At 44.8% G+C, this 20,647-nt stretch overlaps 2 protein-coding genes across 5 annotated transcripts in view; one reads left to right on the top strand and one right to left on the bottom strand.

The window, feature by feature from the left end:
• The window catches only part of DNAJC24 (DnaJ heat shock protein family (Hsp40) member C24), a 63,782-nt gene extending 55,706 nt beyond the window's left edge, over positions 1-8,076 (top strand). For all 3 annotated transcript variants that reach the window (XM_007659196.2, XM_001506206.5, XM_029061266.2), the window contains exons 4-5: positions 5,114-5,182; positions 7,558-8,076. In XM_007659196.2, the coding sequence (XP_007657386.1) occupies positions 5,114-5,182; positions 7,558-7,688 (200 nt within the window). In that variant the 3' untranslated portion in view covers positions 7,689-8,076. The remainder of the gene's footprint in view (positions 1-5,113; positions 5,183-7,557) is intronic.
• A 631-nt stretch (positions 8,077-8,707) lies between these two features.
• Positions 8,708-20,647, bottom strand: part of IMMP1L (inner mitochondrial membrane peptidase subunit 1) — a 75,634-nt gene continuing 63,694 nt past the window's right edge. For both annotated transcript variants that reach the window (XM_029061557.2, XM_029061558.2), the window contains 2 exons: positions 10,384-10,494; positions 8,708-8,890 (listed from right to left, as the gene is read on the bottom strand). In XM_029061557.2, coding sequence (XP_028917390.1) covers positions 8,822-8,890; positions 10,384-10,494 — 180 coding nt within the window. In that variant the 3' untranslated portion in view covers positions 8,708-8,821. The remainder of the gene's footprint in view (positions 8,891-10,383; positions 10,495-20,647) is intronic.

Here is a 20,647-nt window from a genome sequence, read left to right as displayed (position 1 = left end):
GCTTTCTGAGGAGGAATATGGATTTATCCAGAATGGGAAATTGGCCACCTTTGCTTAAGCGAGAAGCTCAATTGCATGAAGTATATGTAATTTGAAGAATGATACAAGTCATGATTGTTTAAAGTGCAAATACATGATCAGAATGCACGGTATCGATAACTAGATCCTGGCCAAAAAAACAACACGTTTTCTTTAACCTAGAGACTGATACTCCGAAGTACTTAAAAGCAGTTTTAAACACTTTCCAAACATTTCCTCACACGAAAATAAATGAAATAGATATTTAAATAAAACCACTGCAATCATCTCCCCTACTTTTTAACAAACAGTTGCTACAGTAATGTCTTAACCCATTCTGGGGAAGTGTTGGGGTTTCAAATGCAGTTAGTCCTTCGGGCCAAATTATGCATACTGAAACTTAGCAGATATCTCAGCGTGTGAATTTAATCTTCACACCTGCTTTATTAAACATTAACTGTTGTTAGTCCAAGTTTCAGGAGCTTAGGAGGCAAAAAGAGACAAAGATTTGCTTGCTACAAATTTTATCATCTTTGGGGTGAAGTTAAAAGGTTACAATTCCATTTGTGTCTTACAGGAAATAAGAAATATTCATCGTACTCCAAATAGAGTGAGAAAACCTTTGCTCTTTTTTTTAAAGTTGTGAATGACCCAGTGAGAGCTCTAGTTAAGATTTACAGAACCAAGCTGCTAATAGTTATTTAATGTTCTTTGGAGTGAAAGAATCTCTGCAGATTTTCCCTTTAATCTCTCTGAAATGTAGACTCCCATAAACCTTTCTGATGAGCCTGACAGGGTTTTCTTCGGTCCTTCAGTTGAGACAATGGGCCGGCAAAATTTTCTCACCTCTTTTTGTCGGGCTAATGCAATAGAACAGAGGTGGCGGGGTCGAGGGGGTGTACTGCTCCTGATTCTTTTTCAAGGGACCATATAAAAATCTAATCATTAGTTGGCTTGGGAGAACATCTTTTAAAAAAGGTAATTTAGTAGTTTCATATAAGCATATGAAAGGCATGTCCTACAATTCATCTGTAATATTATGGTGGAATACATGGGGTACGTTTACCTCTACTTACACGCAGTTGTAAGGCTCCGTTCAGAACCAGCATGAAAGGTAAGTGAAGATTACACCGAGAATCCCTCTCCACTTCGCCCTCTCCCATTTATTCCCTCTCTCGGTCTCCATCGCACCACGCTCCAGGATTTTATAAGCTCTGTTCATAGAAACATCTCTTACTTCCAGCATGGTTAGCTCCGTCACCTGGCCTCTTCCAGCCTGGGCGAGCAGGAAGCAACATGGCCTAGTGGAAAGCACATGAGCCTGGGAATCAGAAGACCTGGATTCTAATCCCAGAGAAGCAGCGTGGCTCAGTGGAAAGAGCACGGGCTTGGGAGTCAGAGGTCATGGGTTCGAATCCCGGCTCTGCCACTCGTCAGCTGTGTGACTGTGGGCAAGTCACTTAACTTCTCTGTGCCTCAGTTACCTCATCTGTAAAATGGGGATTAACTGTGAGCCTCACGTTGGACAACCTGATTACCCTGTATTTACCCCAGCGCTTAGAACAGTGCTCTGCACATAGTAAGCGCTTAACAAATACCAACATTAATTACTGCCCATCACTTGCTGTGTGACCTTGGACAAATCATTTAACTTCTCTGCACTTCAGTTCTCCTGCTCTCCCTCCTACTTAGACTGTGAGCCCTATGCAGGACAGGGACTGAGTCCAACCTAATTGACTTGTATCGATCCCAGTGCTTTGAACAGTGTTGGACACATAATAAGCACTTAACAAATACTATTAAAAAATAAGAGGTGGGGGAGAAGGGGAGGGGACGAATGGCTGCTCCCCAAAAGTGGCCACTCCCCCTCTGCCCATCCTGCCCCATCTGCCGCGGTCTCCATTCCCCAGGCTGGAGCCAGGCAGGGGAAGTGGAACAGTAATAATAATAATAATGATGGCATTTCTTAAGCGCTTACTATGTACCAGGCACTGTACTAAGCGTTGGAGTGGATACAAGCAAATCGGGTTGGACAGTGTCCCTTGTCCCACGTGGGGCTCACGGTCTCCATCTCCATTTTACAGATGAGTTAACTGAAGCTCAGAGAAGTGAAGTGATTTGCCTACGGTCACCCAGCAGACAAGTGGAGGAGCCAGGATTAGAACCCATGACCTTCTGACTCCCAGGCCCATGCTCTATCCACTAAGCGGTGTGGTGTGGGGCGCAATGATGCCAGGTGAAGATGAGCTCCATCCCTGATCCCACCTCAGTGAGAGCTCCTGTGCCTTTGAGCCACCATATTGAGGGCTCCTGTGGTTGCCAGCCCCGGTGGCAGGGGTTTCGGGTGGTTGTGAAGTCGATTGAGTCACCATTGGAGGCTTTTGAGGATGGGGGAGATGTGTGCACAATGATGTTATAGAAAAATGATCTGGACAACAGAGGAGAGAATGGGCTGGAGGCAAGGAGGTCAGCAATAAGGCTTGTGGATGGAGGGAATTGACTTACCTGCAGTGACTGGATATAACATTGGGTGGGACACAGACACACACACACACACACACACACACACTCCCCATCCCGCCCCCAGAACACGTGTCAGACCTACATGATCCGCTTAGGCTGTTTATATGGGTTGAATTAATCAAAACTGTACTCAAATTTGGGTTATGATAACCCAGACAAAGGAGTGTGGCTAGACCTAGACCAGGAGAGAGCTGGCATTTCAACTGTAAACTGAGAGTCAAATATTTTGTTGAGGGTACAGTACCACAAAAAAATAAAATTCAATTTAAAAAATCCTGTTTCCCAAAGCAACTTTTTTGAGAGGTAGAAAAAGCCAGCATAGAGCATGTGGTGGGTAAAGCAGGCAGCCATTGGCTCCTTTGCAGAGCAGAGCCAACTGGCCTGGTTCCCTTTTCTCTCATTCTTTCAAATAACAATAGCCAAAAGGAGATAAATATCCATTAATTTTGTTGCCATGAGTTATCATGTGTGCTCTTGTCATTTTTCCTATCTTACCTGATGGAATACATCAAAATCGCTTGAGATGTTTAGATCGTTCCCTGGAAAGCCCGAGCGCGGATTTAACCTAAAGTTGAAATCGGGATTTAATGTTGTACAATCTCTGAGATGGTTACATATAGGTGAATAGACTGTTAATGAACTGCATGACTTTTTTTTAAAAAAAGAGCCCCACAGAATGGTAAGTGCTAATTATATTTTTCAGTAGTTAAAATCTAATAAAGTGTTTCATTTCACTGGTGCTAATATTCATAGCTAACTACCATGGTTTCCGATACCAGACTGACATAAGTGGTGAAATAGAAACACGTGGCTTGGCTTTCACTTTTCTTTCCAGGAGAATATCTTACAATTGAATTCTTAAAGTCCCTTGTCTGTTTTAAAACTCTGTAATTAATAATCTATTTGCATTGATTAGTACCAAAGTGCTAGGTTCAGGAAAAGTCAGAAAAGTACTGGCAGGCATCCCAGGCTTGAGAAGGGAACAGAGAGCACCGGAGAAACTCTCCCATGATTCCAGTACGGACAGACCCTAGTCAGAGACTACATCTTTGGCCCAAATACACTGGTAGGGCTCAAATAAAATGCAAAATGCATTAATAGTGGACACACCTCAATGGGAATCTAGAGTAAATTTCATAGTGTATGACTTTTGTACAACCTTTTTCCAACTTACCAATAAATTTCAAACATACAAGGAGTAAAGAAAGGAATGCAAAACATCGATGTCCAAAATAAAAGAATATTCTATTTAGGAACGTCTTTAAAAATCAGAGGAATGCAGCCGTGTAGAAGCATTGTTTTCCTTTTAAAACACTTCCCCATCTTTCGGCCTGTTTCTTTGTTGCAAACCAGATGCCCAAGAAGCACCAGATTCTGCTAAAATATTAAAATTAGGAGTTGTCCCTGGAAACATCCATCACTCTCTGACAGGTCTTAGAAAATAATCTCTCACAAAATAGTGAGTTGACTAGTTAATTGCAGATGGAAAAGCTTCAAGGGCTCTGAGGCAGGTCTTGGGATGAAGGTGGCTATTTTTCATGAACTGAGTGCTGGGGTAGATACAGGATAATCAGCTTGGACACTGTCCCTGTCCCGCTGTGGTTCACACTCTAAATAGAAGGGAGAAAAGAATCCCCATTTTTACAGATAAAACTGAGGCACACAGATAGTAAGTGACTTGCCCATGGTTATATACCAGGCAAGTGGCAGAGCTGGGATTAGAACCCAGGTCCTGTGACTCCCAGGCCTGGGCTTTTAACATTAGGCCATGCTAATAGAAAAAAGACAAAGGTTGCCCCGTGCTCTGTTGACTTCAAACACTGAATCTTCATTTACTAAATTCCACAACACAGAATGAGAGGGCACCCATTAGGTTTTAAAAGGAGCAGATTAAAAGTTAACAAAAGGAAACACTTCTCTGGTAGTCATAATGACGATGATTACGGTATTTGTTTAGCTCTATGTTTCAAGCACTATTCTACACACTGGGATAGTTACAAATTAATCGGGTTGGACACGGATCCTGTCGCACACAGGGCTCAGAGTTTAAGTAGGAGGGTGAACGGGTGTTGAATCCCCATTTTACAGTTGAGGAAACTGAGGCACAGAGATGTGAAATGGCTTGCCCCAAGGTCACCCAGCAGACAGGTGACGGAGCCAGGGTTCTGATCTGGCTGCCGGACCTGTGATTTCCACTAAGCCAAGCTGTTTCCAGTATCATGCAAAGCTATGAAACGGAAAATATCATTAAATTCAAGAGGCTTCGCTTAAGTATATGGGGAAGAGACCACCATAATGGGTTATCAGAAGGAAAATTACTAGTAAGACTAATAATGGTATTTACTCAGCACCTGAGTGGCAGGCACCATACTAAACACAAGACAAGTTCCCTGCCACACGGCACTTTCACTCTGTTAGAGGCATTGTCTTAACCTCTAGAATGGACCCCAAAAAGGGCAATTAATGGGTCCTCCAAGCATCTTGTTGCCTGTTGGCTTGGGTGGACCTGATCTGATCCACTAACAGAATTTCTTACGTTCTTAAGCCCCTCTCTCTTGCTCTTGTATTGCAGAAGATGATCTAAGAAACGTGGGACCAATACATACTCGAGTATATCTTGAAGACATGTCCTGGAATAAAGGTCTGAAGGCATTTTATTGGCTTTTTTTTCCTATTTAAGATTCTGCCAAATTCTAGAGTCGGGTCTTGTAAACCGCATGGCTAATATCTCACCTTTATCATGTAACATTTGGGAATGTCACCCTTAAATAATGTGTTTGCTCAATTTAGATTTCTGTAGATTGCGTATTTCAGGGTTTTGCTTCCACTTTAATAATAACTGTGGTATTTGCTAAGTATCCCAGCTCTGCCACTTGTCAGCTGTGTGACTGTGGGCAAGTCACTTAACTTCTCTGTGCCTCAGTTCCCTCATCTGTAAAATGGGGATTAAGACTGTGAGCCTCGTGTGGGACAACCTGATGACCGTGTATGTACCCCAGCGCTTAGAACAGTGCTCTGCACATAGTAAGCGCTTAACAAATACCAACATTATTATTACTTTACGCCAAGGACTGTATTACACTTTGAGGTTGATACAATAATGTTGGTATTTGTTACAATGCGGTACAAGTCCCCACATGGGACTCTCAGTCCAAGTAAGAGGAAAAACAGGTACTGAGTCCCCATTTTTGCAGATGAGGGAACTAAGGCATGGAGAAGTTAAGTGACTTGACCGAGCTCACACAGCAGGTACACGGCGGAGCCGGGATTAGAACCTAGTCCTCTGATCCCCCGGCCCATCCTCTTTTCACTAGGCCACGCTGCTTTCCAGTGTAGCCTAGTGGAACACTCCTTCATGTTCCACAGACCCAGGTAGAACAGGATCTGTGTTGCTGGCAGCCACTCGGGCCGCTAGCAGAGCTGTCTGCTCCTGCAGAGAGCCGGTACAGCTCCTCGAGACATTCCTAGGTGGGGCAGGAGAAAGAAAGCTGGTCTGCCCTCCTACTGTTCCAGCTCTTTGAGGGAGAGAGAGAAGGGGATGCGGGGGATAGGGCGGGGGGGGTGGAAAGAGAGGGAGAAAGTGTATGTGTGTGTGTGTTTTTGGGGGGGGGGGTGGGTGGCACAAGCTCCACCTTCAAAGCCTTGAAAAAAAATCACATCTCCCCCAAGGAACCAGGCTTTCCCTTTCCCAGTCCTTCCCCAGAAGCAGCAGGGTGTAGCGGATAGAACACCGACCTGGGAGTCGAAAAGCCACGCGTTCTAATCCCGCCTCCGCTACGTGTCTGCCGTGTGCCCTTGGGCAAATCACTTCACTTCTCTCGACCTCAGTTCCCTCAACTGTAAAATGGGGATTAAGACAGACTGTGAACCCCACGCGGGACAGGGACTGTGTCCAACCCGATTTGCCTGTATACATCCCAACGGTCCTTACAGTGCCTGGCACACACTAAACGCTTAACAAATAGGACAGTCATTACTATTCTTATTCCCTAAGACCTCATTTCCCCTGCCTTCTGCTTCACCCTTGCGCTTGGATTTACACCTTGATTCACCCCACCCTCAGCCCCACAGCACTTATGTACATATCGGTAACGTAGTTGTTTATGTTAATATCTGTCTTCCCCTCTAGACTGTAAGCTCCTTGGGGGCAGGAAACGTTTCTACCAACTGTGATATATTGTACTCTCCCTAGCGTTTAGTACCATGCTCCACACACAGTCGACGCTTGGTAAATACCATTGATTGGCCGATTACACTTATGCACTTATCCTTAACTTGGTTGCTTCCCCTGCCTGTAATTTATATCAGCATCTGACTCTCCCAATATACTGCAAGCTCAATGAGGGCAGAGATTGTGTCTGCTAGCTCTGTTGTACTCTCCCGAGGGCTTAATAATAACGTTGGTATTTGTTAAGCGCTTACTATGTGCAGAGCACTGTTCTAAGCGCTGCGGTAGATACATCGTAATCAGGTTGTCCCACGTGAGGCTCACAGTTAATCCCCATTTTACGGATGAGGTAACAGGCACAGAGAAGTGAAGTCACTTGCCCACAGTCACAGAGCTGACAAGTGGCAGAGCCGGGAGTCGAACCCATGACCTCTGACTCCAAAGCCCAGGCTCTTTCCCCTGAGCCACGCTGCTTAGTACAGTGCTCTGTAATAGTAATAATCGTAGCAATTGTTAAGCGCTTACTATGCGCTAGGCACTGTACCGAGTACTCGGGTACATACAACCTAATCAAGTTAGACACAGTCCCCGTCCCACGAGGGACTCACAGTACAGAGTAAGCGCTCGATAAAGCACTCTTCTCATCTTCCCTTCCAGTAACAATCTAAAGGGTATACATGCTACAGAAGAAGTTACGGTGGAATATTCTTTGTTTTAACAGGAAGTTAGTCTATCTAAAGTGAACATGAATAGTTTTGGAACTAATCACAAGGGACTCCGAGCTTCATGACAAATCAATATTTTGAATGAATTTATGCCCTGAAATTTTTATTTGTGTTTTTTTTTAGACGAACAGTGTTACGCTTTCAGTTGCCGATGCGGTGGAAAATATACTGTCTCGAAGGAGGAAGTGGAAGAAGTTAACCTGATTTCTTGTGACACGTGTTCACTAATTCTAGAAATTCTCCAACCCAACTGAAGTAATTTCATACGGTGCACCAGAAAAACTGCTCAGTACATAGAGAAGGAGGCGACGGGTTTCGTCCCACTGAGAGAACACAGATTTCAAATCAGATCCATTTTGGGGTGCACTCTGGGAAACTGATGAAATTTCAGCCTTAGTACTCTTTATAAGGATAACCAGGGAAATATAATTTCAAGGAGCTCCCCCGTGAACTGAATTAAAATGGGAATAATTTTTCATACTTGGTGAATTCTAGCCAAGCTGCTCATCCTCCTCACTCCCTGACTTTCAGGGGAAGGAGAGATAGGCACCCCCTTTAACAAGTTGGTCATGTGACTATTCAGCCTGCCAGAATTTTCATGGTGACTTCATATTTTTCAATAAAAATGGAACATAAAATTTATTTCTTTGTATTTTTTTCTTTCAAAGGACCAAAGTTCAAAACGCCTGGCTCCGTTGTACATAAAAGCTTTCCTCCTTCTGAAAGATTTGCTGTTAAGCTTTAGAGGTGTCACCTCATAACCATTAAACAAGTTTAGGTTTCTCTGGATAAGAAAACAGTAATAAGAATGATTACCCCTCGCTCTTAAGGGTACACATAAGAAAGCAAGAGGAAAGCAGAGGCATCGTTCCTGTCTGTGATTACGAACAAGGTATTGTTAAAGGAGGAATGTAGAGCTAATGTACATACCACTTAAGTATTTTTGCTTGTTTTTAAAATGATACTTGTTAAACTCTTACCGTTTGCCAGGCACTGTACTGAGCGCTGGGGGAGATATAAGGTTGTCAGGGAGGATACAGTCCCTTGTCCCTCATGGGGCTCAGTCTTAATCCCATTTTACAGATGAGGTAACGGAGGCACAGAGAAATGACTTGCCCAAGGTCACAAGGCAGACAAGTGGTGGAGCAGGGATTAGAACCCAGATCCTTCTGACTCCCAGGCTGGTGCTCTTTCCACTGGGCCACGCTGCTTTCCAAGTTGAGCAACAGGTCTCACTCCTCTGTATTTTTAGCTGTGAAAAGAGTCTTAGAAACCGAATATCAAATATTTTTTATTAGCAAAGACATCATTTGATGTCAAACGATGTCATTAGTAAAAGCTATCCTTCGGGAATGTGTAAAAAAAAAATAAAATGGCTGGATACTTGCTAATCTTCAGGAAATCTATAGCCATTGGGGCTATCTCGTAGAAATCCAAAGTCACTCAAGGGCCAAATCTATAAGAGAAAAATTCAATAAATCAGTATTCTCAGTTTAGGGATGAACACTGAACTATTATATACAAGTCACTTATTTGCAGGCTTCAATTTCTTCTAATTTTCTCATCCCTTTTAGAAAGACAAACATCCTTTTGCCCTTTCACCCATTCCAGCCTAAATTTCTTTTGGACTGAGCTGAATGTTCTCCATTGCAGTCCAAAATGAATAGAATCCATGCGTTAGTGGAAACTGATTTTACGCCATCCTCTAAACTGAATTTCATCTGAAAAGGCGTTTTAGGCAAAATGTCCTTCCCAAGTAACCATACTTTAATAGATCTGCGGGGTCCCATCGCCAAGTTCCAGGTGGAGTCAGATCATTAGTATTATGGTGCCATTCGGGATGGGTGCGAGTAAGGGCGGGTGCATTTGAATGAATGAAAAGAACCAACCGCCCCAACCGCCACCAGGATACTGCAGCTACGTCATGGCTGGGACTGCTCTGGGCCTTTCCTGAGTTTCCCCCTCCCCAATCTCTTTCTCTATCCTTCTATTTTCTCCCCTTTTATTCCAGGAAAAACCCCAATCTGACCCCACCATCCCAGCCAGTGAGCCCCACTCTGCCCTGAGGCAAATAGTGGCGGGGGGCAGGGGCGTGGGGGTGGGGGTGGGAAGAAGGGGGAGACCTGCCATACCAGCAATTCCCTGGCCCACCCCCCCAGATCCCCACAGTAAAACTGCATGTCAAGCTGGATAAGGCGATCTATTGTTGGTGGGAGGAAGGCACAAATAATGCCCAAGCAGATCTCTGCCTGCCTCCCAAAGGAAGTTTTGTATTTTTTAATCTTTAAGTACTAGGGCTACTTACAAATTAGAAGACTGATGGGGTTATAGCAACAGCCCTGCCCTAACTCTGTTACCCCATCTTGCCCTGGCATCCACCGATAACGGTGCTGGTGGAGCCGTGCCCCCTTCTCTCTTTTTGACTGAGAGACAAAATTCCGTGGGACATTGGCAAGTCACGCCATTTTCTCCATAGGCATGATTCCCCAGCCTTATTGCACATATGGACTTTAAGCTCCTTGGTGGGGATTGTGTCTATTAAACTCTATTGTCTTAGAGAAGCAGCGTGGTTTAGTGGAAAGAGCACGGACTCGGGAGTCAGAGGCACTGGGTTCTAAGTACGTACTCAGTAAATATCACTGACTGATTACCCCTCTGCCTTGAACCCAAATTCATGATCCATGTCCTAGAGCCTAAATCTGGGAAATTCCTTCCATACATTGTGCACGTATTGCTTCGATGAAAAGATTGCACCGGAGATGCAGCCGTGTTTCCCGCAGCAGAAACAAGTGTATAACTATACTCCTTAGGCAAAGGGAACTGATTTATATGCCATGTCTTCTGGCATACTACCCAGCCCAGCTCTCTGAAAATATAATATCCATCCCAGTGTTTTACTTTGTTTTAATGCAAACACCCAGCATATCCAATTTTCACCAACAACAGTACCTTCAAGCAAATACGGCCTCTGATCAGTCCATATGGGATAGGTCCATAGGACCTGGAGTCTGTAGAATTCTGGAGATTATCACCCTCCAGCCAAACATGCCCTCTAGGCACCTGGGGTTAAGCATAAGAACAATAAAATAATTATTCTTAGGGGAGAAAATGTCTTCACGTGGGTTCGGTAGAAACAGTACATCCCGTATAATATAATTTGATCCCGAAAATCTAATTTGCATTCACGTTTTCAGTTTCAAAATTAGCTTTTAGTAAAACGTGGAGCATTTTGATAGAACAGATTTACGGCGTTTTTCTATCTCATGCACTATTGTGCTACCAAAGAAAAAAAAAATCATCCTAAAGGCCCCTGTAATGAAGCTGTAAGAGGTTAGAGCAATGTGACAGGGTCATTAATTTAATAGACTTCAAAAGAGGTCATTAGGATGTTGACTGAAACTGTGCCCTCCTGTCGCAGTAACAGCATGAACGGGGCAGCCACACACTCATCCACATCCTGGGGCCAGCACCAAGGCTAGACCTGTTAGGAAGCTCAAGATGAACTCAATGGTAATGGATTGTGACACCAATTACGAATAATCTCATCATTTTATCGGAGTGGGCTTGTCAAAGTCCTAATTAAGATCACAGTTCATTCTATGTTGCGGACTAGATCCCCACCACACTGTATTGCAGTAATGACTATCGCCAAATCTCTTTATAATTTGCAAAACTAATGATGTTGACCTTACACTACGACCGGGCCCTCTTTTGCCTATATATCGTATGCACTAACTGCGTGACCACCATAGGTTCGATCTTGAAGACCTCAAAAACAACAGGAAGAATCCACCACGGGTAGCTCGAAGAAAGCCAGAGCTGAAATCTTAAGCCACCGTAAGAGAGAGCACTCAGGAATACAAGGGCTTCAAAAAAATTTCCTTAAGCACATGTGAAACATCTGACCTGTTAGAGCATTCATGAATTGTAAGTTTTCAAAGGTTGAAAGGATAAAGCAGAAATCAAAATTTCCCCTTTGGCATGGTAAGAGTCCTTATTAAAATTAAAAATGGAACCATTCTTGTCTGAAACCTAAGAGATGGGAGCTTGTGGATTTATATAGAGGAAAATGTTTATCGAGGAAAGCAACCAGGCTTTATGACTTTGGGCTTAGGCTGTTATTCATGAATATTACAGTGCCACAAAAGGCCTTACTGAATTATCAACAAAATAACCAGAAACCCAAAACAGCCCCAAGTAATCGATCAAAGCAAAGAATACTCCCTCCTCTTGATTTAAAGAGTATAGCAACAGAGGAAAGATACCAACCTTGCCCCATGCCTTAATGTTGAATTTCTAGATTTAATTTCATTTGAATAAATGCTAAGTCACACCTTACTGACAGAAAAATGGAGGAAGCCATCCTAGGGGAAACAACTAAAGATGGTCAAAAAGGTTCCCTCTCGTGTTATTGTTAGAATAATTTCTAGCAGTAGGATCCCAAAACATGCATAATTTAAAATTAGAACTGCTCAGGCAGAAAAACTAGTACACCTTGAATATTCAAGCCAGATAGATTCTAGAATAGCTGGTCTGGAAACTACCTGGAGGGGGCTAAAGATATCATGGAAATATTGCTGCCAAGTGGGAACGTGAAGATTTTTAACCTCCGGTTTCATTTCTACAATTTGTCACTATACAGCAGAAGCCGTCAGTATTTGCGATTTACAGTCTAGAAATAGTGAGAGACTATATTAATACAAAAACAGCTGACGATAAGCACCAGAAAAAAGAGGGGTCACTCTAGCTAGTTTTAGAAAAAAAGGCTTTAGCGATGAACCTCACTAATAGAAACAAAACAAAACAAAAAAAGATCCCAATAAGAGGTGAGTAAAAATGTGGGAAGACATCACATTTAGGAAGGACCAGATGGCACAGCCTATTTAGTATAGCATCTGTTGGAAAACAGGGTAGGAGATGACAATATGCTGGGGAAAAAACTCAGTGCTGACAACCACAAATGAGAAACAAATAATGATGAAGTGCAATGTCATTTACAACTCTTCCGGTGCAACTGAACTACTATGGAGACCAGCGACTAAGGGGGCAGGAAAGCTACTAACGGAGATGAAAACAAGTGCCCAGGATTAGCTATATTTCCTGGAGGCTCCAAATGGGCCCCGGGGAGAAAGAGAGTGGGGAAATGACTGCCAAACACCATACTCACCATGGGGCTAGATATTAGACCGGGCGTCACCCGTAGCCCATATGAGGCTCACAATCTAAAAGGAAGGGAGAACAGGTATCTTATCCCCATTTTACAGATTCATTCAATAGTATTTTACTGAGCGCTTACTAGGTGCAGAGCACTGTACTAAGCGCTTGGAATGTACAAATCGGTAACAGAGACAGTCCCTGCCCTTTGACCGGCTTACGGTCTAATCGGGGGAGACGGACAGACAAGAACAATAGCAATAAATACAGATGAGAAAGCAGAGACGCGGCGATAGTAACCGAATGACCCGTGGCCAAAAAAGCAGGTCGGTGGCTCCGATTCTACCCGGTTGTCCCGACTCCCAGTTCTGTGATCTTTCAAGTGCTTAGTACGGTGCTCTGCACACTGGGCGTGCTCAGTAGATACCAATGACCTACTGATTTCCACTTGGCTCCGCGACCTTCCTCTCCCTCCATCCGCTCACTCCCGGCCTGGCTTTGCCTCTAGGCTGTCTTTCACCTAGGGCATCTTCCTGTGCCGCCACTCTCAAGGCCGCAGGCTTCATCCGAATACCCATCCCCGCCCTCCGGGAGAGCTGGGAATAGAGAACTCCCCAGCTCAGGACTCATTCGCCTCCTGCCTCCTTCCCTGCACTCTCTTCCTCTCCCTCAGCTGCTACCAGGGAGTGCCGCGGCCAGGGTGACACCGGCTCTTGGCCCACGAAGTCCCCCAGGCCTCAGGGCTGGTACCGCTCCAGGGGACGTCAAATTGCTCCGCAGCAGCAGCGAGCGCAATGGCAGGAAGGCTCAGGGACAAGCTGGGAGTGAAAGCCGGCCTCGGTGGCCCGCTGCCTCCCCTCCTCCTTACTGTGTGCGGAGCGCTATACTGAGCACTTGGGAGAGTACAATACAACAGAATTAATGGACACGTTCCCTTCCCGTAAGGATCTGACAGTCTAGAAGGGAAGTTAAGTGACTTGCCCAAGCAGATAAGTGGCAGATCCAGAATTAGAACCCAGGCCCTCTGACTCCCGGGCCAGTGCTGTTTCCATGTAATGTGCAATTAGAAGAGTAAACATTAATAAACAGCTCATCAGACCGAACAGATTCTGAGGGAAGCAGCGTGGCTCAGGGGAAAGAGGCCGGCCTTCGGAGTCAGAGGTCATGGGTTCGACTCCCGGCTCTGCCACTTGTCAGCTGTGTGACTGTGGGCAAGTGACTTCACTTCTCTGTGCCTCAGTTACCTCATCTGTAAAATGGGGATTAAGACTGTGAGCCTCACGTGGGACAACCTGATTACCCTGTATCTACCCCAGCGCTTAGAACAGTGCTCGGCACATAGTAAGCGCTTAACAAATACCAACATTATTATTATTATTGTTCCGGAGTAGTGCAAATCCAGATCTCTAGACTGTAAGCTCCTCGTGGGTAAGAAACAGTGTCTACCAACTCGGTTGTATTGTTCTCTTCTAAGCACTCAGCACAGTGCTTCGCACCCAGTAAGCCTTCGATCAATACCGCTGATAGAGTATACAATAGAGTGGGAGTAGGTGGATTAGGCAAGCATGCCCACAAGGAGCTTACGGATCAGAGGGGGAGTCAGACATTAAAATAAATTATAGATGGGTATATGATGATGATGATGATGTTGGTATTTATTAAGCGCTTACTACGTGCAGAGCACTGTTCTAAGCACTGGGGTATACAGGGTAATTAGGTTGTCCCACATGAGGCTCACAGTCTTAATCCCCATTTTACAGATGAGGTAACTGAGGCACAGAGAAGTGAAGTGACTTGCCCACAGTCACCCAGCTGACAAGGGGCAGATCGGGAATTCGAACCCATGACCTCTGACTCCCAATCCCGTGCTCTTTCCACTGAGCCACGCTGCTTGTATCTGTTGCCGAACTGTACATTCCAAGCGCTTAGTACAGTGCTCTGCACATAGTAAGCACTCAATAAATACTACTGAATGAATGAATGGACTAAATGCAGAACGTTGGGAGAAGGATAAATATCTAAGTGCTTCAGAGGAACAGACCCTGGCACATAGTTTTTAGAAAAGGGAGGGCTCAGATAGGAAAATGAGGATTTGTGATGGGGCCTTCCATCCCGCATAGGATCGTGAGCCCAGTCAGTTAATCGTATTTATTGCGCGCTTACTGTGTGCAGAGCACTGTACTAAGCGCTTGGGACATTACAACAATCGACAGACCCATTCCCTACCCACAGTGAGCTTACAGTCTAGGGAGGGAGACAGCCATTAATATAATTTATTAATATTCATTTACTGACAATTAATATAATTGTTAGTGTAATTACTTACTATTAAATAATTCATTTATTACAGGTACGTACGGGGGGCTCTGCCCAGAATAGCCCTTTATCTTTGTGAAAAGCAGGGAGACGTCACCTTCGCTTCCCGAGAAATGTAGTTTCTAACCTTTCCTGCTCTGCAATTCCCTTGCCAACTTGCAGCGAGATCTCTGGATGCTTTGAGATCAGATCACATCAACAAAGACTGACTATAATAATACTAGAATCTAATTAGGTGCAGAGTGCAATGAGCCAGTAAGCGAGCGAAGCTGCAACATACTGCAAAGTGTACACCAAGAGTTTGGTGGGTTATTTTTAACATGCAGGATGCATTTAGGCCAAGCTTCCTCGAAAGTTGCCAGTGCCGTTCACGGGGGCCTAAAACTTGATCCACGGTTGCCTTACTAGTGCTTTGGTCTTTGAAAAATAGGAGGGTCTGTCCAATTCACAGAATGCCCCAAGTGGTTCTTTGCATAGAGACTGTCACCTCCGATGCCCCAGCCCCAGGCAGGACTAGAACCCTGATCTCCTGGTGAGATGGCCAGACCAGTGAGTTGGGCCCTCACGATTCTGGGTGTAACTGCCCGGGGTGCGTTTTCTGTCCCTCTAGAACAGTCTTTAAGGTCTGGATGGTTTTAGGTGAAAGAAATAGGTGTGGTGCACCATTTTTACTAAACGATGAAGACGGGAGAAGCAGCGTGGCTCAGTGGAAAGAGCCCGGGCTTTGGAGTCAGAGGTCATGGGTTCGAATCCCGGCGCGGCCACTTGTCAGCTGTGTGACTGTGGGCAAGTCACTTAACTTCTCTGGGCCTCAGTTACCTCATCTGTAAAATGGGGATTAAGACTGGGAGCCCCACGTGGGACAACCTGATTCCCCTGTGTCTACCCCAGCGCTTAGAACAGTGCTCTGCACATAGTAAGCGCTTAACAAATACCAACATTATTATTAATTAGTTCCTTTATTAGGAGAGCGATTGGTTTGTTGTCAGAAATACGATGGTGCATCCCTGAAGGTTCGGACCAGTAACAACTGCCTCAGTGGGCTGCTTCGCCAAACTAACTCTCTTCCCCTCTTCAAAGCCCTACTGAGAGCTCGCCTCCTCCAGGAGGCCTTCCCACACTGAGCTTCCCCTTTTCCCTCTGCTCCCTCTGCTGCCTCTCTGGCCCCCTTCACCTCCCCTCAGCTAAGCCCCCTTTTCCCCCTTTCCCTCTGCTCCTCCCCCTCTCCCTTCCCCTCCCCTCAGTACTGTGCTCAATTGTATATATATTTTATTACCCTATTTATTTTGTCAATGAGGTGTCCATCCCCTCGATTCTATTTATCACGATTAAGTTGTCTTGTTTTTGTCCGTCTCCCCCGATTAGACTGTGAGCCCATCAATGGGCAGGGATGGTCTCTATCTGTTGCCGAATTGTCCATTCCAAGCGCTTAGTCCAGTGCTCTGCACATAGTAAGCGCTCAATAAATACCATTGAATGAATGATTCCCTGAGCGGGGCTTGGTCCATTGGATTTACAGCAGGGATTACCTGTAAATACGAGGGCTCCTGCCGGTTTAAAGAGTTTGAGGCATCAAATAACTTTAGGGTTAGAACCGAAATATCCCCAAATTACAACTGGGGTGGTATTTGGGGCTGTTGGGTGGTAAACCAGTTTGGTGACTCCAACCATCCCCCAGGTCGGGAGGCTGGCCAGAGCCCTAGGACGCCACCTCCAGAGGGGGAAGAAGCAGCATGTGGCCAGTGTCCCCTGCATCCAACCTTGACCTTTGTGTCACCGTCTACCCGCCCTGCTCCCCTCCAACCCCACACAATTTATGTACATAACTGTAATTTTATTTACTTCTATTACAATCTAGACTGTAAGCTCGTTGTGGGCGGGCAATATGTCTGTTAGATTATTATACTGTCCTCTCCCAAGTGTTTAGTATGGTTCTCTGCACACTGTAAGCGCTCGATAAACATGACCGACTGACTGACCCACCAAGGGGCCCAAGAGTTCATTTAGTTTATATCATCGCACTACCTTAATGGGGATTAAGTACCTTAATTCTGGACCTAAGATTTAGAGAGGAAACATATTCCAAATCCCCCTTTCTGCTCTGCCCCAAACTATGCTAATGCAACCGAAGTAAGCCAAACTTGAGAACTAAAAAGAAATCGAAAAATTTCGGCAATATTTCCCCTCACATCTCTCATCCATCACGGAAGACTATTGGAACAGTAGCAGCCACTGCAACCAGGAGTGAATGAACTACTAGACTAAGAGGCCAGGAATGAGGATTACCATAGTCTGTCCTCTGGCCACAGTTACTATCCATTCCAGCCGAGGCAACAGGATTTGGCATTTTTCATCCTCCTTTCATCCTTGTCCTCTGCCCTGACCCTCCCTCCATCCCTTCTCCCCAGGCCGTATTATGACCGCTGCTCTCCGGCCAGAATAGAAAAGGCAGGAGGAGACTGACTTTGGTGACTTATATCAGTCACCCTCAAGTTTAGGGTGTCCTGTTTAGAAAGTCAAGAAAAGCCAGGACTTCTGAAGCCCAGGTGGGAAGATTCCTTCAGTTTTGTGAGGAAAACAAAGAATTCAGTTTCCGACCATTTTGAAATTTCCTCATGACTTTAACTATATTTTTTACTGTACTTTCCTTGGCATTTCTACATCACTCCATACTTAATAAATACTTGCTGAGGGTGGCCAACGTACAACCGACAAACATATCTATTCATCATACGACATCACGCCAGAGCAAGCAGAACAAGCAAAGCCATCGCACAGAAGAGAGGCAAAGAGCAGGCAGATGTGGACATTCTGTTCATTAAACTAAGTCAAAAATCAATCTGTCAAAGGTATTTATTGAGCACCTACTGTGTGCAGAGCACTGTGCTAAGTAAGCACTTGGAGGAGGACAACACAATAGAACTGGAAGACATGATGACATTCTAGACAGGAAGACATTAAAATAAATTACATGTAGAAGGAAATGGAAGAGAATAATGCAGTGTACATAAGTGCGTGGGGGCTGAGGGTGGGGTAAATATCAACTGCTTAAGGGGTACAGATCCAAGTGCATAGGAGATGCAAAAGGGTGAGTAGAGAAAATGAGGGATTAATCGAGAAATGCCTCTCGAAAGAGATCTGATTTGAGAAGGGATTGGAAAGTGGTGGTCAGTCGGATACGAAGGGGGAGGAGGTTCCAGGCCAGAAGGAGGACTTGGGCAAGGAGTCAGTTGCAAGAAAGATGAGATCGAGGAACAATAAGTAAGTTGCCCTCAGTGGAGTAAAGTGTGCGGGTTGGATTGTAGAAAGGGATCAACGAGGTGAAGTAGCAAGAGGAGAGCTGACTGAATGAATTCATTGTGTCCCGATGATGATGATGACGACAGCTCAGAAACCTAATAATTGTAGTTCTTTGCTATCCACTAGCATCTGCTTCTAGATCAGGGTGCCTAAAAATTGTTTTTTATAACATGTTTTACGAAAAACCAAAAATACATCAAAAGAGAGAAAGAACTGAATTAGTAATTTCTATGGTATTTTTGGATGGTATTTGCTTTTTGTGGTATTTATTAAGTTCTTCCTATGTACCAGTCATTGTACTAACCACTGGGGTACATACCAGCTAATTCGGTTGGACACAGTCCCTGTCCCACATGGAGCTCAGTCTTAATCCCCATTGTACAGAGGTGGTAACTGAGGCCCAGAGAAGTTAAGTGACTTACCCAGGGTCGCACAGCAGACAAGTGGTGGAGCTGGGATTAGAACCAGGTCCTTCTGGCTCCCGGGCCCGTGCTCTATCCACTAGACCACGCCGCTTCTCAGCTCTTAGTAACTTTGCTATCAATAAATTCGATGTCGCCGCTTCTCAGCTCTTAGTAACTTTGCTATCAATAAATTCGATGATTCCCTTATCTTTTCCCCAAAAGAGAACTAGGGGAAAACATCTCCCCTCCCCTAAAAGAGCTGCCAAGCACACGTTTAGATCACCATCTCGCTTGCAGAGCTCACTGCCGAATACGTGAAGTGCGTGTGAAAGAGAATATGTGTAGTATGTGTGTGATGTGCAAGCGAGGGAGAGAAGGAAACCAGAGACAGAAAGGAAGGGGGGGTGGGAAAGAATGGAGAAAAAGGGAGAATGAATGTCACTTGGCCTCTCCAATCAATCAATCAATCAAATATATTGAGCATTTAATGTTCGCAGGGCACTGTTCTAAACTCTTGTGAGAGAACGACATAGTATAACAGACGCATTCCCCGCCCACCCTCAGATATTCCAATCACCTCCAGAGATATCAGAGTTTTAAAAGTTAAGAAAACCCTGAACCATTCCCACTTTTTTCTTTTCAGGCCAGACTCCCTTCCTGAGCTGAGATAAAAACCTAATCTCAGAGCTGGACAAAGGAATAAAGGGGAAAAGTCTCGGGTTCTCAGCTATCCCTACTGAGGTTTAGTTAAGTGCCTCGTACTTTGGTACAAGCAACAAATGTAATTGCCTCATGGCCCGCGGGTGTCACCGGAACAAAGGGAGCTTTTGTGAACAAGCCCACAGGTGTTACCCTTCCTCAATTCAACTGAGATTTGATGAACGCCTTCCCAATATCAAATGACACCCTGACGAAACTGCAATCGCATATATTTATTTGATTTGGGAAAGAGCACCTAATTAAGGAAAACGTTCTGACCTAAGAGTACAACACTTCTGTATGAGGCCTGAACTTTAGTTTGACAACTAGAAGGTGTGAGTGAAGGCAGGGCTTTCATTAACTCTTTAATCAGCCCAGAATGCTGGGAGGGTTTATGGATCGCTTCTAAATCCGGCAATTATCCTTGGACCATTGGCAGAAGAACCAGGGTACGGTGGAGGGTGTTCCTGGACATGGAATGCAATGAAAGCAGTAGATAAATTACATTTTTTAAAAAGAAGAGGTTTTGATGTTTTAGAAGCCATTTTTCATTCCCAAGGAACATCCGCGATTCTGGGTGTGGAAATCGATTCACACACGATACACTAAATCCGTCGGTGGGTCGCCCCCAGCAATGATGTTGAGAAGCAGTGTGGCCTCATGGATAGAACGCAGGCCTGGGAGTCAGAAGGATCTGGGTGCTAATCCCAACCTTGTCACTTGTCTGCTGTGTGACCTTGGACAAGTCACTTCACTTCTCTGTGCCTCAGTCACCTCATCTGTTAAATGGGGATCGAGACTCTGAGCCCCATCTGGGGCAGGGACTGGGTCAACCCTATTTCCTTGTATTCACCCCAGAGCTTACTACAGTGGCGCATAATAAATGTTTAACAAATACCATCATTAATATTATTATTCACTCTAAAACCTGGAGGTTAACTTCCCTTGAGGTAAAGCCAAGAGAACAGGAAAGTGAAAAGTACAGACCAAAGCTATCTGTGGATTTGTAGTTGTAAATATTTATAAATAGAAAAGTCAAAATAATCGACTGCACAATTCTACATGCATACGTACACAAATCCTGCGGAAGGGTACAAATAAATATGAAACAGCTAAAGATGGCTGTTGGAAATTCTTCAGGGAAGGTTTATAGGAGGAGATGGAAATCAGGAGGGCTGTGACCGGGGAAGAGCTGTGGTCTGTCAGATTTGGGAGGGTAGTGTGGCTTAATGGATAGAGCACAGGCCCGGGAGTCCGAAGGACCTGGGTTCTAATCCCTTCTGACTCCACATGTCTGCCACATGTCTATTCTGTGATCTTGGGGAAGTCACTTAACTTCT

The sequence above is a fragment of the Ornithorhynchus anatinus genome, chromosome 3 (genome assembly GCF_004115215.2).
Source record: "Ornithorhynchus anatinus isolate Pmale09 chromosome 3, mOrnAna1.pri.v4, whole genome shotgun sequence".
Lineage (NCBI taxonomy): Eukaryota > Metazoa > Chordata > Mammalia > Monotremata > Ornithorhynchidae > Ornithorhynchus > Ornithorhynchus anatinus.
The sequence above is the reverse complement of the archived record's forward strand: the minus strand, read 5'-3'. Positions and strand labels throughout refer to the sequence as shown.